The sequence below is a fragment of the Schistocerca nitens genome, chromosome 4 (genome assembly GCF_023898315.1).
Source record: "Schistocerca nitens isolate TAMUIC-IGC-003100 chromosome 4, iqSchNite1.1, whole genome shotgun sequence".
Classification (NCBI taxonomy): domain Eukaryota; kingdom Metazoa; phylum Arthropoda; class Insecta; order Orthoptera; family Acrididae; genus Schistocerca; species Schistocerca nitens.
In genome coordinates this window covers 502,278,661-502,296,853 of record NC_064617.1, presented here as the reverse complement: position 1 = coordinate 502,296,853, position 18,193 = coordinate 502,278,661, and the positions used below count along the sequence as shown (strand labels likewise).

Below are 18,193 nucleotides of genomic sequence, written 5' to 3'. Positions count from 1 at the left end.
GAGAGGGCATACAATACCTGTTGGAGGACAGGCATCCTCCGCACACTGTTCTCTTTCGAGGTCGGCTACCGTTTTCAGCCATGAATTTATGATAGAGCATACATTTAAGGTGCGGGTGAACACTACTTTCTCCCGTACTATCACCCAAGAAAATGGGGTGCCCCAGGTTTCCATGGTAAGTGTTGTACTGCTTGCCATTGCCATAAATCCAATTATGAATTGTCTCCTTCCTGATGTTTCAGGCTCCCTCTTTGTCAATGATTTTACAATTTACTGCAGATCTCAAAGGACCAGCCTTCTTGAATGATGTCTTCAAGGATGTCTCGATTGCCTCCACTCGTGGAGCATCGAAACCGGCTTTCGATTTTCTTCCAGTACGACCGTCTGTATAAATTTTTGGCATTGTATGGAGTTTTATCCACCTTGCCTACATCTAAACCCTCTTGACCTTCCGTTCATGGATGCTGCCAAATTCTTGCGACTTATGTTTGACAGAAAACTGTCCTGGTCTTCCCATGTTTCGTATCTTTCGGTTTCACTGTCTGCGATCCCTCAACACCCTCTGTGTTCTGAGTGGTGCCTCCTGGGAAGCGGACCGAGTGGTCCTCCTCCACCTATATAGCTCCTTAGTGTACTCAAAATTGGACTATGGAAGCATAGTCTACTCCTCTACATGGCCATCTATCCTTCGGCGTCTAGACCCTGTCCACCACTATGGATTGCGTTTAGAGTCTGGAGCTTTTTGCACCAGACCCGTCGAGAGCCTTTATGCTGAGACTGCTGAAGCCCTGCTGTCCAATTGGCGAGCTGTACTTTTTGAGTTATTACGCTAGTCATCTGTCTTCCATGCCCGCTCATCCGACCCATGCCCTTTTTTCAACGCCTCCTTGAATTTAGGGTATGCAGGCTGCCCTTCCTCTCTACTGCCACCGGGAGGCTGCTTCCGTCAACTGCTACGTTCCCCTTCCTTCCAGTCCCCTAAAACTTTCTTGACAAAAGGGGGATTGGTGCCACCTTGGCTTTGCCCCTGGACCTGCCTTCTCCGTGATCTTTGCCAGCTTCTCAAGGAGAGTACACTCCCCCTCCCCCATAGTTTATCATAAGACATTTGCTGCTCTATGCGCATAAATAGAGGCTGCCACATTTATTTACACTGATAGCTCAGAGACTACCTGCAGTGTTGGGAGTGCCTATATTGTTGGCGACACCCCTATTAGATTTTAGCTTCATGACCAATGTTTTGGTTTTACTGCAGAGCTTTCTGCTGTTCTCCTTGCTGTCCAATACATCCTTCACCATAAGCTGATACTGTATATTATATGCTGGAATTCGCTCAGCTCTCTTCTCAACATCCAAGCTCTTTATGCCGTACACCCTCTGGTCCACTGGATTCAAGACTGCCTCCACGTGCTCCTCTTGAGCGATGTCTCTGTGGCATTCCTCTGAATCCCAGGGCATGTTGGTATCCATGGAAATGAGGCAGCCTATATAGTGGCAATGGCTGCAGTCTCCCTTCCTCGGCTCTCTGCTCGCATGGTTCCCTTTGCTGATCTCCGGAGCATTTTATGCTGCCATGTTGCTCTTTTATCACACAAGCATTGGTCTGCACTTCTTGATAATAAATTACGGGACAGGAAACCTCTTTCCTGTGCTTGGACCTCTTCCTCCCGGCCTCGGCGTCGGGAGGAGGTAATTTTAACTAGACTCCAGATTGGGCACTGTCTTTTTAGCCACTGACATCTTTTAAGTGGTGATCCTCCTCCGCTTTGTCCCCACTGCTCTCAACTGTGGACAGTGAGACACCTTTTACTTCAGTGCCCTTAATTTAATCCGCTATGCTCCCGTTTACAGCTGTTGCCTGATATATATTCCCTTTTAGCAGATGACATGTGCTCAGCTGATCGCGTACTCGAGTTTGTGTCAGTGAGATGACATCAGTATTCAAAGCTCTTTTTGGGAAAACAACCCCCCTTAAATCACAGTTTTCTAAGATTTCCTTCCGTTTTTAGTTTCCCTCCTCCTTGAGTTTAGCTCCCATTGCTGGTGATTTAAATTTTAGTTTTTTGCCCTTCACTAAGCCACAGAATTGGTGCTGACCGTAGCAGTTTTGTGCCCTAAAACAGTATCATAAAAATAATTCCTATGTTGTTAATGTTTTACTATTGACACAATACTTTGTTCCGTGGTTCTGTGCGGGCATGCACATAGTTTTCCCAACTTTTGCTACCTGTGTTTTATGTGCTGTTTTAGCTTCATGTTTTGTATATTTTACTGACACTCGTCTCAATCTGTTTTCACGCAGTCGCTAAAGACCTTGTCGTTGTGCACCCATACAAACATGTCCACTGTCCTCTATTAAATACTGCAACAACAAGATGATTACTTGGTGTTCCTCCTTCCTTTCCTCATGGAAGGAATCCACTATCCTACATCACCTCCACGTAAGTTGAACTAGATTTGCCTATACTTTAATTTTATGTAATGAACTGCCCCAACAATGTGGTTGTGGAGCTTTATATGCATTAGCCCACATACAGGTGGGTACCCCATCTTTCTGGCTCTTCATTCAAAGCTTGGTCTTCTAAATGCCTTGGCTCTAATATTGACAGACAACATACAGAGAGTTGAACTCGTTCTTCATTTGTGCTAAGGAAATGGCTTTTATTCTGAGATATAACATTCTAATCTGCTGTTGGGGTTAGGTCTGGGGTGTCTCTTACCACATGCTGTGTTCAGAGGCCCTCAGTCCTACCTCTTCTGCCCACTGTTTTAGTCATCTTTCTTTTACTGTGTTTTAATTGGATTTTGGCATGGTTTGCTTTTTTTTTTTTTCATCGCATCTTATTGTATGTAGCAATCCAAGAAGAAACAGTGTTAAAAATTCCTTATGATTGTATTAGCTGTTGAAGAGAGAACAATTGCACTGGTTCTTATGCTTCCTCCAGAGAGTGGGTTCTTTTCCTGTTTTCAGAATTCGACTGTAAAGGTTCCATCACAATGCTGAGTCCTGAGGGCTCTGAGCTACCCCCCTCCACTTACTGGTTTCATTTCTTTCACCTTATTTCCCTGTTGTTACTGCACAGCTGGAAAGCATTATTTACAGTTACTGTCTTAGCCGTTCATCAAGTTGGTGGGGATTAGAGGTAGGTGAGGTTTCTCTCACCACAGGTGAGCCATGGAGTAGTCCTTGTCTGCACTCTGATGTGTATACTACCCTGACCCATATACTTTACCTCCTTTTATTTCTCATGTATTGCTTTCAGTGCCTCAATTTTACCATTCCTACGTACTATTGAAATTCAATCAAATTTCTGCCCGACATCACAAACTCAATCATATTTATTGACTGAGGGACTGATGACTCACTGTTTAGTCCCTTAAACAACCAACAGTAGTTACTGGAGTATTGACATAAATGATTCACCAACCAATTATATTACCATACATTTTATGGGTGACATATCAGATCACAGAACTTGTTAAAGCAGGAGTAATATAGTAAACTTGGTTCATTGAAGAATGGTTGCACGTTCCTCACCATTTGCAGCTAGGTATTGGCCAGCTCAGATTGGCATTTGGAGATGTTCAAAGAAGGGGAAATATGATGGTGTCAGAATTGTCCTCATGTGGTTTTGTCAGATTTCCCTTAATATGTTGAAGTAAAGATGACATTTTGAATCGAAAGACACACCACTTTGTCAGCTGTGACATTCATGACCTAAGCTGTTGAACAGAACAGACTGGCCTAATTTTGTCGCTGGTGTAGTGTCAGATATATTCAGTGCATGTTAGAAGGTCCCATACACCTAGATCAATGAAGTAAATTGTATATTGGAGTTCTTATATATAAAAACTATATATTAAACAGATCTGTACATGCGGATCTCCACATTCCTGACACCTTGTAGAACCACTCAGAATTTATGCTTCGAAAGGCTTCCTCAACACTTTTGTGCAATTCTTCATTAGTCTTGTTTGACATCAAACCATATGCCAAGCTTTTTATTCCACATGATGAGTTATCTGCTGTGGTAAGGTCTATGCTTTGTGGTGGCCATTTCAATGAGGCTGCAGGTGCTACTCAACCACTCTTAACCCAGTGGTCTCCAAATTGTTCATCAGGAAACTCACACACCTAAGTAGCAAATTGTGTGGGAGCTCCATCCTCTGCAACTACACATGATCCCCAATTCCCGTGCCTTCAAGCTGATTTGTTAACCATGCCAGCAAAATGTCCAAGTAATTTTCTTCACATTCTCATAAGGGGGGAAAAAATAAATAAAAATGGTCTGTGACGTTATCATGATGAAATCCTGACCTACATTATGTTTCAGTTAATTCAGACCATTTTATGTAGGTGATGCAATTTTAATAATGGTCAGCGTACTCTAGCATAAGGAATTTTGCAGCATTGCAGCACAGTGCATTCTCTTTTCCAAGATTAAGGGGAAAATTTGGAAAGGGAATGAGTAATATGTTGAACAACTCCAACATAGTAGATGAGTAAACATTTAGTCTTCCTGCTTTTAGACAAAAAGTTTCTACATTTTTGTGATTCAATCTTTTCAAATGTAATTACATTCTAATATGTTTCAGAGAGGATTCAAAGTAAGAGAACAGCTGGCACATTCATACATTGGACAGCCACTTCCAGAATCTGTTTTCTTGCTTCCTTCAACACCGCAGGTGAAAGGATTGCATACATTTATTCGTAATAAAGACACACCAAGGGATGAATTTATATTTTATTCAAAGAGGCTCATTCGTCTTGTCATTGAATTTGCATTGTCACTGCTACCATTTAAGGTAAGAAAATGAGAGTTGTGAAATAACATCTGATAATGTGATGTTAAACAGAGGAGTTCTGTTTTCATTCTAAATGTGTAAATGGTTTTTTTTTCCCTGTAGTCTATATGACATGCAGTCACAAACAATGTGAGAGGATTCTTTTACAAGAAGTCTTATGCTGTGGTGAATATTTCTCTTGATATTGGACACATCAGAACAAACTAAGATCTGTCTTTTGTTTAGTTTTCTAGAGCATACGTTCTAAGTAACTAGAAAACAATGTGGTAGAAGGTAGCAAAACTTTGTTGATCTATGTAATGTGTCAACTGGGAATAAGTATAATGGGTTAATCAAACATGCTTATTGGCATGTGTAGAATAAACTGTAAACAGAGAGAAGTTGTGTGTGATATTGTGGTGACTGTTATTGCTGCGTGTGAAGGAAATTGTGTGGGATTTATTTTAACTGGTGAGCATAGTGCTACCTTAAACAGGAGGCAAGGAGATAATTACCCACATCCCAGAGGGCAAGAATACATGCCTGTCACTAATTGTTGTGCAAATAGGGGGGTACGAACGCTTAAATCTTTCCATGTGAGCTCTTATTTTGTTATGATGATCATTTTTGCCTACGTAATGGGATGTAAACAAAATATGTTGATTGAAATTTCGTGAAAAGATCTCATCACAATGAAAAAGACATTGTTTTAATGACTGCCACCGCAATTCATATATCATTTGTAATCCCCCCCCCCCCCCCCCGATATTGCACTAATACAAAATGAGCTGCCCTTCTTTGAACTTTTTCAAGTGTCCTCCATCAATCAAGGGTCCTATACCATGCAGCAATATATCAGAAGAGGACAGACAAGCATAATGTAGGTAGTATGTTTAGTAGACCTGTTGCCTCTGAGTTTTCTGCCAATAAAATTGCCTTAGATTTGTCTTCCCCACAACATTATCTGTGTGATCATTCCAATTTCAGCTCTTTGTAATTGTAATCCGTAGTATCCAGTTGAACTGATAATCTTTAGGTTTGTGTCGTTTATTGTGTAATCAAAATTTAATGGATTCCTTTCAATACTCATGTGGATGACTTCACATTTTTCGTTATTTAGAGTCAGTTGCTGTTTTGTGCACCATATAGATATCTTGTCCAAATCATTTTGCAATTGATTTTGATCTTCTGAAGACTTTACTAGACAGTAAATGACAGCATCTCCAAAAAATCTGAGGGCTGCTCAGATTGTCTGCTAACTCATTTATATTGATTAGGAGTAGCAGAGGGCCTATAACACTTCCTTGGGAACTCCAGATATCATTTCTGTTTTACTCGATCTTACATTGGTTTCTATGAACTCTGACCCCACTGACAGGAAATCACAAATTTGAGACAGTACTCCATAGAGATGCAATTTGATTAGGAGTCGCCTGTGAGGGACTGTCGGAAAGCACCTGGAAATCTAAAAATATGGAATCAATTTCGGATCTCTTGTCAATAGCACTCATTACATGGTGTGAATAAATGGCTTTTGTTGTGCTTCACAGGAAAGATATTTTCTGAATCTGCATTGGCTATTTGTTAATAAATAATTTTCTTCAAGGTAATTCATAATGTTCGAACACAGTATACATATTCCAAAAGCCTACTGCAAATTGACATCAGTGATATGGGCCTGTAATTAAATGGATTACTCCATTTCTTTTCTTGAGTATTCGTATTAGGTGTGTAACCTTCTACTCTTGAAGCATGGATCTTTTGTCAGTTTAGTTGTTTTCTTGGCAGTTAAGTAAGAAGCTCTTCCGTCGCCGTACTCTGAAAGGAACTTAATTAGTATAAAATCTGGACCAGAAGACTTACCTTCATTTAGTGATTTAAGTTGCTTCACAACACCAAGGATATCTAGTTCTAAGTTACTTGTGTTGGCAGCTGTTTTTGATTTGAATTCTGGAATATTTAGTTATATCGACAAATTATTGGTAATATAATATAAAGGAGTCAATAAAAAAATCAACCAACCAAGTGGCAGCAGAGGAACACACACACACACACACACACACACACACACACACACACACACAAACTGATTTAACTTTTAAAAGCTTTTGGAACCAGTGGCTCCTTCTTCTGGCAGAAGAGTTGAAGGGAAAGGAAGAGAGGTGAAGGAAAAGGGCTGGAGAGGTTTTGAGAAAGGGGTACAGTTCAGAAAAGTCACCCAGAACCCCGGGTAAGGGGAGACTTATCGGATGGGATGAGAGAAAGATGATGTATATATACCACATGCTTCCACCCATACAAAGCAGTGATCACATTTACAAAAATGGTAACAAGAGGAAAAGGTTTCCATTTCACAACAAGAACATATTTTTAAAATTAAACATTGATGATTATTTCATCATAATTCAACTTATATGAATAGGCAGCAAGTCTCTATACACCGAATGGCATACAGAGCCATGAGCACAAGACAGCAGCTAAGCAGCGAGATCTAAAAGACAAGTGATAACAAAAAGATAACATGGCTTTTTTTCTTTATATAGTAGTTCCTGGAATCTTCATGTGTCACTGAGAAATCTAAAGTTTCAGTACACTACTTGCAATAAATATTCTTTGTTACGGGTATAACACTGTAATTACTTTTACCACTAATTAGGGGTGTGACAGCGGAAACTGTTGGGTGGAGGGTGTGGGGACAGTAGGGTATCAGAGGTTGAGGTTGGGATGAGTTCATGAGTGGAGAATGTGTTTGAACTTCAGAAAAGCTGGTGTGGGGAGTATTCGGATGAACCAGGAATTATAGGAAGTGAAGGTTTACATACAGCATCATTAGAAAGTTCCAACTGTGATGATCTGAAACCTATTCAGTTGCCGTGAAAGAATGAAATGACAATTTGTTCACTAAGTCTTGCTTTATGCCAGTGGACTACATCAAATTTGCATGCAGCATATATATCACTTAAATGTAATCTTTTCAATAATTGTCATCTTGGAAATATGAGGGTTCTCCAAAAAGTAACCTCCATTAGGATATAAATAAAATACTGTAACAGTCAGTTAAAGCAAATTTACTAGTAAACTCTCAGAACTACATCTTTGTACTACTTCCATACAGTTACTGTTCAGATTCAAGCAAATAAGGTAGGTTATATACTAAATTTTGCTGCTGTAATAAGCCGTGTTTAGACCCTGTATGATTTACTCTATTTTAAAGCTTTATCAGAGGTCACTTTACCAATGTGGTTTTCCTTACAAATCTGTTTGTCAAGATCGTGCATGGTTATGTATTAAATTATTATTATTAAAGTCCAATTATTACTCACAATTTTTTTGTTTCCTGTTTCTTTCCTAATATTCATTGACACATAGGTGGTTGATTTTAGCACACTGCACTTCACTTACACTGAATATATTTTTGTTTTTATGTTCTAAAGATAAATTTATAGGCTGTCTGCTTTGTTTTGATGTTGCGGGATGTGATCATCTTCTGTTTTGTTCTCATGGATGTGGAAGTGTTGGCTACTCCTCTGGGTGGGTCTGTATAGTTTCAATTCTCTCTCTCTCTCTCTCTCTCTCTCTCTCTCTCTCTCTCTGTGTGTGTGTGTGTGTGTGTGTGTGTGTGTGTGTGTGTGTGTGTGTGTGTGTGTGTGTGTGTGTTGGGGGGGGGGGGGGGGAGGGAGAGTGTTTGCATGTGTGCACCCTAAATTCTATGTGCACAAAAGTTATTACTCTGTTAAAGCAAATTTACTAGAAAAGTGTTAAATTTATGGCCTGGTATTGTGTTTCGTTTATCTTATTGCCTCCAGAATTATTTGGAAGTTTTCTTTTAGTGTTAGATGGTTTCTATTACTAACTATGACTATTTTCCTGTCTGTTCCTATAGTGGTAGAGTGGAGGGAAAGTTCCCAATTCAAAAGGCAATCACAAAGAACAAACACACACTGCATGCAAACAAACATTAGCTGTGGAAGGATATTTAAACTAATGAAGCATGTAGTTGATAAGTAGCAACTGCTCTAGTGCCATGTAAAAAGTGCCTCATTAAACAACCAATATACAGCCAGTCACCACAGTACTAGTTTGTGCCAGTTTTCCATTACAACACTCATCTTGAACATGTACTGTAGGTGAATGTGAAACAATGTGGTCGTAAGCATGCTGACATATTGTGCAAGTCATTCTATCAGAATAGTGACTGTTATGCTACAAAATGTATCCTGATGCACATTTTAATGACCTTTCGGCTGCTAGAACTGTATTATCGTACAGAAAAAAAAAAACTGCAAACACGACAGAAAATAAGGGCATAAGACAGTTCCATAGATCTTATTCATCTGTGTGAGACTTCTACATCTACTAAATTTACATATATACTCCACAAGTCACTGCATAATGCGTAACAAAAGGGTACTTCAAGCAAATTTAGCAAGTTGTCATACTTCAGTTATGTATGGGGAAGGGAAACTGATCATCTATATGCTCTCATTCCGATGTTCCTGTGGGATACACAGAGGGTGGTTTGAAAAGTTCTTGGAATGGAATAGAAAAGATTACTTACATCACTGAATTTGTTTTATTTTTCAATGTAGTCTCATTGTAGATTAATGCACTTAGTCCAACGATGTTCCAGTCCTTTGATCCCATCTTGAAAATGAGTTTCCTCCAGGCCTGCAAAGTAGTTGTCAACTCCGTCTATCAATTCTTTGCTTGAAGTTAATCTTCATCCACCAAGGAAAATTTTCAGTTTTGGGAAGAGATGGAAGTCTGATGGAGTCATATCAGGTGAATAACGTGGGTGTGGCAACAATTCATACCTTAGTTTGTGTAATTTGCCATGGAGATGGAACATGTGTGCAGGCACGCATTGTCTTGATGGAAGATGACCTTTTTCCTCGCTAAACCTGGCCTTTTTTCGTGTATCTTTTGTTGCAATTTGTCCAGGAGGTTAGGATAGTATATTCCAGTAACTTTTTGCCCAGTGGGGAGATAACCTTTAAACAGAACCCCTTCACACCCCAGAACATTTGATCCCAGAACATTTGATGCCATGACATTTCCAGCCAAAAGCATTGTCTTTGTCTTCTTCGGTGGCGGAGAATCAGCATGTTCCCACTGCTTTGACTATTATTTTGTCTCTGGGGTATAGTAGTGTACCGAAGTTTCACCTGTGGTCACTAAGTGGTGCAAAAAATCTTGTTCCTTTCTGCTAAAATGGGCCAAACATTGTTCTGATTTGTCAATTCTCATGCGTTTTTGATCCAGCGTCAAGAGTCGCAGCACCCATCTTTCAGATAATTTTTTCATTTCTAATTTTTCAGTTAAAATGTGATATACCCTTTCAGATGACATCTGGCGAGCGTGAGGAATTTCACACACTTTCAATCAGCTATCCTCCATGATCATTTTGTGCACTTTTGCAATGATTTCTGGAGTAGTGACACATCTTGGCCGACCACTGCGCAGATCACCATCTAAACTCTCCTGACCAAATTTAAATTCATTTGTCCACTTGGCAACAGATGGATATGAAGGAGCAGAGTCCCCAGTGTATTCTGGAAAATTGGCATAAATGTCCTTTGCTTTCATACCTTTCTTTACGAAGTACTTAATCAATACTAGAATCTAGATTCCCCCCCCCCCCCCCCCATCTTCTCAAATCAAAATCACTGTGTGGGAACAACAACAGAGCCACATCACTGCCACAGCTCTTCCCCAAGGGCACTGACGTGGCACATGTTTCCAGGCAACAGACCAATGAATTCACGTGAACAACTTGTTGCGCTAATGCTGACCCCTCGTGGTGATTCCGAGAACTTTTTAAACCACCGTGATGTGTGTGATATATATAAAACTGCAAACTAAGACTATTATTTACTCTTAATTTTGTCATTTAATCATATTTGCTGGTTATCAACACCCAGAGTGGTGGAACATTACTGAATGTAGTCAGGAGTGTATTATAGGAACTCTAGTGCTGCTATCTTCAATTTTTCAAGGGGTTTTTGTTTCAGGCCCCTTAGTGCTTTTTCATCAAAGACGAACTATAACAACTTGCATTTTTACTGAACTTTACCACTTGGGATTTAATCCTTTCTTTTTTTAAAGGGTGGAGATGCCTGAATGTTCTTTCAGGGACAGTAGTGGAAGAAATTGAAACTAGCATTCTGCTGCTAGTTAGAAAAAATAGCCAATTGTGATTGGATATCCCATCACATATTAATTTGCTGCTGATAAAATATACATAGGTTTATTAGTTTTAGAATTTTGTATGAATTCTAAGACCAACTGTAAGTGATTATAGAGAAATATACCCTAAATAGAGGTTGGTGAAAATTTTACTCTCTGCATTTCAGGAGCATATAGTTGAGACACCACAAGGAACACAATATACTGGTAAAAAGAGTGCCACTGAAAAGATATGTGGAGTATCAATTTTGAGAGCTGGTGAAACGATGGAACAAGCCGTCTGTGATGTTTGTAAAGACATCCGAATAGGAAAAATACTGATACAGACAAATCTGAACACTGGAGAACCAGAGGTTTGTGTTAAAATTACATGTGTTGGGTTCTTAAAAATATGTTGTTTAATGAAATGTATTACATGGCATGCTCTTATATACACTATGTGATCAAAAGTATCTGGACACCTGGCTGAAAATAACTTAAAAGTTCGTGATGCCCTCCATTGGTAATGCTGGAATTCAGTATGGTGTTGGCCCACTGTTTAGCCTTGATGACAGCTTCCACTCTCACACTCATATGTTCAATCAGGTGCTGGGAGGTTTCTTGGGGAACAGCAGCCCATTCTTCACAGAGAGCTGCACTGAGGAGAGGTATCAATGTCGGTCGGTGACGCCTGGCATGAAGTCAGCGTCCCAAAACATCCCAAAGGTATTCTGTAGGATTCTGGTCAGAACTCTGTGGAGGCCAGACCATTACAGGGATGTTATTGTCGTATAACAACTCCGCCACAGGCTGTGCATTATGAACGGGTGCTCAATCATGTCGAGAGATGCAATCACCATCCCCGAATTGCTCTTAAACAGCGGTAAGCAAGAGGATGCATAAAACATCAATGTAGGCCTGTGCTGTGATAGTGCCACACAAAACAACAAGTGGTGCAAGTCCCCTCCATGAAAAACATCACCATGCCTTAATACCACCACAGCACTACACGCGTTGGCAGATGACATTCACTGGGCATTCGCCATACCCACACCCTGCCATCGGATCACCACATTGTGTACAGTGATTTGTCACTCCACACAACAGTTTTTCCACTGTTCAGTCGTCCAATGTTTACCCTCCTTACACCAAGCGAGGCATCATTTTGCATTTACCAACGTGATGTGTGGCTTACGAGCAACAGCTCGACCATAAAATCAAAGTTCTCTCATGTCCTGCCTAACTAGTCATAGTACGTGCAATGGATTCTGATGCAGTTTTTCCTGTGTGATGGTCTGGATAGATGTCTGCCTATTATACACTAAGACCCTCTTCAACTGTCGGCAGTTGGTCAGTCAACAGATGAGGTCGACCTGTAAGCTTTTGTGCTGTACATGTCCCCCCACATTTCCACTTCACTTTCACATTGGAAACAGTGGACCTAGGGATGTTTAGGAGTGTGGAAATCTCATGTACAGACGTATGACACAAGTGAAACCCAGTTACCTGATCACGTTTGAAGTCCATGAGTTCCGCAAAGCGCCCCATTCTACTCTCTCACGATGTCTAATGACTACTGGGGTCGCTGATATGGAGTGCCTGGCAGTAGGTGGCAGCATGATGCAACTAATATGAAAAACGTATGTTTTTGGGGGTGTCCGGACATTTTGCATCACGTAGTGTATGTTGTTCTTTTTACTTTCATTTGATTCACATCCAAATGCATTTCACAGTGGAATATAGATTATGAATTCGGGTTTCCATATGTTTCTTGGTTTTATGATGACACACATGGAAAAACCTAGTCTTGTTCTTTCACTGTTGCCATTTGTCATTGCTGGTGGTTTGAACATGTTGCTCATTGGTTCTGATACCACCTTCTGGACTTTCAAAATGATATTAACTCTATGCCATCCGGTGACACGACAGTGGTGTCGTGCGCGAAATAGCGGTAAATGGACGGCGACACGACAGTGGTGTCGTCTTCATAGTATCGCGCAGTGGCTGGCGACAGCACCTTAGTATCTTTTGCATTTTGTTGGTGTTTTGTTTAGGTAACAATAAGTTAACCACATCAACAAGTGTTTTCTTTTTATAAGTACTTGTGCCCTTTCATCATGGCGGACGAATGAGACAATAGGATTATTTATGATGAATGCGTGGACGTCTTGTCTGATGTTCTGGACAACTTGGCTGATTGGGAAGAAGACATTGGATATCAAAAAAATGAAAGTGAAGCAGAATCATAGGAAGATAGTGAAATACGTCCAAGAAGAATTCGGCGAACGCTATGATTGCCAACTGATTCGGCTGAATCAGACGAAGAAGACAGTGCACAGTGGTCAGACTTTGATTTACTGAGGACCAACAATAAATTTGAAGGATCCCCAAGTCCAAACATATTTCACAAAGTTGCACAGAGTGTTGAGGGTATATTGTATGATTATATATTGGGAACGATCTCATTGAATATATTAGCAACAAAACCAAAAGGTACTACAGTCAGAATTGCAGTAGAAGGAAACTGGATTTAAAAAATGCCAAATTTCCCGATGTTATGGGACCGGAACTTAGAAAATGGTTTGGGCTTGCTATCCTCATGGGAACTGTATGCTGTCTGATTAGAGTACGGGATACATTTCCTCATTCAAGATATATTCCGGCGCTGGACAGCCTTCAGCAGAAACAGTGACGGAACTATTGACATCTGATGGAAAGTGGCATCACCTCTGTATGGATAATTGTTAAAACATTGTAGGATTCGCAGAGAAGTTACTTGAAAAGAAAATTAGAGTTTGTGGAATGATACGGCAAAGTAGAGGATTTCCGGAAAATTAAAGTGCGCAAAAGTCAACGTGTGTTAAGCTTGTCTTCAACAAAAAGGTGAAAAGCGGCCGGTGATGAGACAAGTAATCTGAATTAGCACTGCTGGTGCCAAGCGAATAAATTTGTATGAGATGTGCGGGCGACAAGGTGTTAATAAAAGTTTCCTTTTATTTTTGACAGCAAGTTCCAGACTGTACAGCAGGTGAGGAAACACCTACTTGAAAGCATCAAGTACTTCCTGATTGTGATTTGCCATGGGTGGTCAAGCATTGGCATACAAGAACAAAATTTTGAAGCTCAGCTTTCCTGTAGACATATTCTGAACTTTTCCAAAGTTTGACAATACCTACCTCTCAGTTTATTTTTGTGCCAAACTCAACAAAATCAACAAGAAGCACACATTTCCTGTCCCAAAGGCAGTCACCACAGTCTTTCTTCGAGGCAACGTTTGCATGCATTTTCATGGGTTATGTTGGGAATTTGTGTCCTTCCTCCCCCCCCCCCCCCTCCCCCCCACGTTTGACCAAAGTCTTGTCTCCAGTTAAGATTCAATCACTTAATGAGTCTCTATCTTTTTTGTGAGACTCCAGAAATGTCAATGACACATCCATTTGCTGGTTCTTGGGTCAAGATTTTTGGTACCAGTGTTGCACAAAATTTGTCATGGTCTAGCTTTTGTGCAGTGATTTGATGCAACATGAAATTTGTTGAAAATTAAACAAGAATTCTGCCATTTTTTTTCTTGAATCGTCTTGTAGACTTATGCAACCAGTTTGTCACAGTGCTTGGTCATCCACCTTTCTCTTCATTGTGAACGTTACTTCAGCCACTTTAAACCTAATGCGCCATTGGTACATTCCACCTTCAGTGATTACATTGTTTCTGCACACTTCGCACATTTACCATTAAATTTCATTTGGTTTATGGCTTTTTGCCAACAAAAGCCTTATTACTGGCTGCACTACAGACAAATGCTCAGACAACAATCAGGATCAATAATTGATAATTGGATCTTAGATAATAAAGTAATATCACAATAGTATTGTCTTGTGGACAAAGTCCAGCAACAGACATTTCTGCACATAGTTCATTCTCCAGTCTTACGTGCTGCTGTAGAGAAAATGTGAGGTGCTGCGGGAAGGCAAGTTGCTGCACATAAACCTCCTGCCTGTACTGTCTTATACTATGAGCTATGCAAAAAGAAAGCAGTCACCTCCTCTGAAATTAGCCCAGCCATGACTGTTGTTGCACATACCTGTGTATTGGCTCAAGGTAAAAACCACTAGAACTGTCATTACATTTGTTATACTGAACACATTGCCAGTGTTTCAAACATTTATTATTCTGAACAGAATTTCTTATTTTGGATTCTTAATTTTTTTTTCTTCACATTAAACATACATTTTATTTTGTCTTTATACAAACTAGAATGTATGTGATTAGTGTATCATCTTTTTGGGAAGATGGAGTTCAGATTTATTGAATAAAACATGTTTGGATCTGTTCCTTTTGATACTGTAGTTATTTGTAGCTTAACCTAGACCAGTGAAGGGGGCAAAAGACATGTCAACTTTTATTTTTGCAATAACTAATTCAGTTTTTAACGTTTGGCCACAAAACTTTCCAGAACATTTCCTCTTTTTTACAGTAGTGTACTTTAGTTTGTTGAATTTTTATGATTTCTTGAATGGTGTGTGCATTGTCAGAAAAGTTTCCATTCTGAAAATTGTATCATATATTTCAGATATATTATGTATGTGTTTGTTGCTCACCTCATCAGAAAATGTTTTTTGCCTGTACAGGCATTTTCATTTATGTTGTCAGTGTGATCTTACTAATAAAGAGATTTTTGGATTTTGGAGAACTCGCATACTGAATTGGAAAGTGGCTTACGGGGTTCATATGATGATTTTTCTACCAAAGGCAACTGAAAAAGATAGTCAGATTGATGAAGTGTTACCTTCAGTAGATGGCTCCCCATCTGAATCCTTTGAAGAGCCAGCAGGCGCAATAGTGAAGATGGTTGTTATAAATTGAATGGAAGATTGTTGACATGCTGTTGCCTTGAGAAGGGGTGGTTTGAACATACTGAAGAAGAGAAGGGACTACTGCATACTCCTACCACAAAGTGCAGATCACTACACAGTGCCTGTGGACTTCTGTCTTATGAGTTGTACATTCTAAAAGATCCATGTAACAATATTTGTTTATTTAGTTGTTCAGCATTTACAAAGGCAATCATCACACGTGTGTGTGTGTGTGTGTGTGTGTGTGTGTGTGTGTGTGTCCGTCCTTGGCCTCCGTCACACTTCATAGACATGTAAATGATCCATTGGCTAGATTTAACCTAACACACATTCAGGGTTGTCTGATAGACTCCATTTGTTCATCAGTTGTTTACATCTATGAACATCTGTTCTGACACAGTTAAAAGTATTCCATGATTTCCAAAAAAGGTTGGATCCATTGATCATCTTGTGGGGGTTGTCCACCAAATTTTGGTTCTTATCTCCACTTACAGCCATAGTTCTTTCCAAGCTGTCTTAGAGTTGAAGTCTTGCAGTTCTTCGCTGATTTTCCATGAAAGTGATCTGAATTTAAGTCTTTTTGTAAGTACTGCATCTTGGTGTACAGGGAATTATAGGTAGTATCAGCCACACTGTAGATAAGGCTAGTACTGAAATCATCAATGTGCTAGCTCCACAACCCCATGCCGTTCCAGTCAGTTCTGACAGGATAGCATTATGGGATTTTTATGTCTATTTTCTATCTTCTAGATGTGAGTTATACATTAGAATGCAATCTGATTTCATTCTCATGTCTTATGCATTGGTCATTCATAGAGAGCTGTGGTTTAGTTTGTGTGTCTGTTGTTGAGGTGTATTATGGCTCTGGTCATTTTGGTAGGGTTTGGATGTAAATGCACTTGGAGTGGTAGGTGTTCCATACTTCCAGGTCTGCATTCAATATTTTGTCAAGATTGTCAAAGTTTTTACTTTGATTATTGATGGCAAGGTCATGTGCATATGACAATTTATGTAATTTGGTTCTTACATATAAACAGTATATGGATTAAAATGAATGGGTGCTAATGCCGAACCCTGTGGCTGGCCATTAATCAGAGCTGTGTTTTTGCTCTTGTGTTATGAAGTAAAATATTGATTGTTATGTCTCTGTAACACATTTTTGAGTAACATTTCATTCTTACTGCATTTAGTTAACTTAAGCAGTTGCCCCTTGATCCATAATCAGGGTTATATGCCCAGGACAACTGTCCCAGAAAAACAACAGAATTTTTTAAAATTCCAGAAATTTTTCATTGCTTTAGTTTTCAGTGGAATTTTTGCAACTTCCATTGGTAAGAACTAATACTCTAGCAAAGAATTTAACTTTAGCCTGCTACTGCAGAATAATACTTCAGCAATAAAACATAATGAGGGAATAACATCAAAGTCACAAAGAAAGTATAGCATTTATGACGACAAAACACAGTGCACACAGAAGTGTCTTCCAAAGCAAAATGTGTCGAAGACTTAAGGACGAAGACTATTTAATACTTCGTAACAACAAACTGCTTTCAGAGTTCTATGCCACTGTATAAAACCGTTACTATTCAAAGGATTGACAAGTTTTACAGCTCCAAAGGGAAGTCTCTGTCAGATAACAAGGGAAAAGTGTGTTTTAACTTGGGAAAAGTGCATTTGTAACTGGGATGTGGGAAAAATTTTTGGGCAGATCGCTACACTAGTAAGCGCCAGTTGTACAGTCCCCGTCTAGCAGCCGCGTAAGTTCTGTTCTGGAAGTAGTGCGGAAAATGGTTTGTACAAACATAACAACACCTAACCGGAGAATAATCAGGGATAACTAATCCGGTGATTCTGGCAGGGTTAGTGGAGTTAACTGGCGAACAAGTTTTGACAAAGGCAGGAATAGTTCCAGAATTATTCATGACAACACTGTTTATTAGAACAAGGAAGGAGAGGAAACGGGGACATCACACAAATTATGGAAGAGTATGACAATTCTAAATTTATATAAAAATATCATACTACTACTATTCGATCTCATGCTCGAGAAACTGGAGTGTATGAATGAAATGTGAAACTATTTTCTAACATAAAGCTTTTTGGTTGTAGTAGGCCTAACGGGTATTTTATGTTGGTCTTCGTGAATTATATTCTGTTGTGTTATAAAAATGACCATTTGTGCCAAAATAGCCTCATTTATTTGGTGTGTGTTACAATTTCTGCAGTGTTAGAAAGGCCTATTTTGTTTTGCCTAGAAGACAGTGACAAAATAGATGTAATCAGATCGAGAAACCACACCAGTCTTGGGTACTATTTGTATTAACAGCTTACGCAGTATTAGACAATGTTATTTCGATTTTTCATATAGCAAAACATTCGATGAACTTCGA

General features: G+C 39.6%; 1 protein-coding gene across 2 annotated transcripts in view; it reads left to right on the top strand.

Moving 5' to 3' along the window:
• Positions 1-18,193, top strand: part of LOC126252538 (uridine-cytidine kinase-like 1) — a 131,254-nt gene that overhangs the window by 98,547 nt on the left and 14,514 nt on the right. For both annotated transcript variants that reach the window (XM_049953434.1, XM_049953433.1), the window contains exons 8-9: positions 4,597-4,806; positions 11,139-11,324. In XM_049953434.1, coding sequence (XP_049809391.1) covers positions 4,597-4,806; positions 11,139-11,324 — 396 coding nt within the window. The remainder of the gene's footprint in view (positions 1-4,596; positions 4,807-11,138; positions 11,325-18,193) is intronic.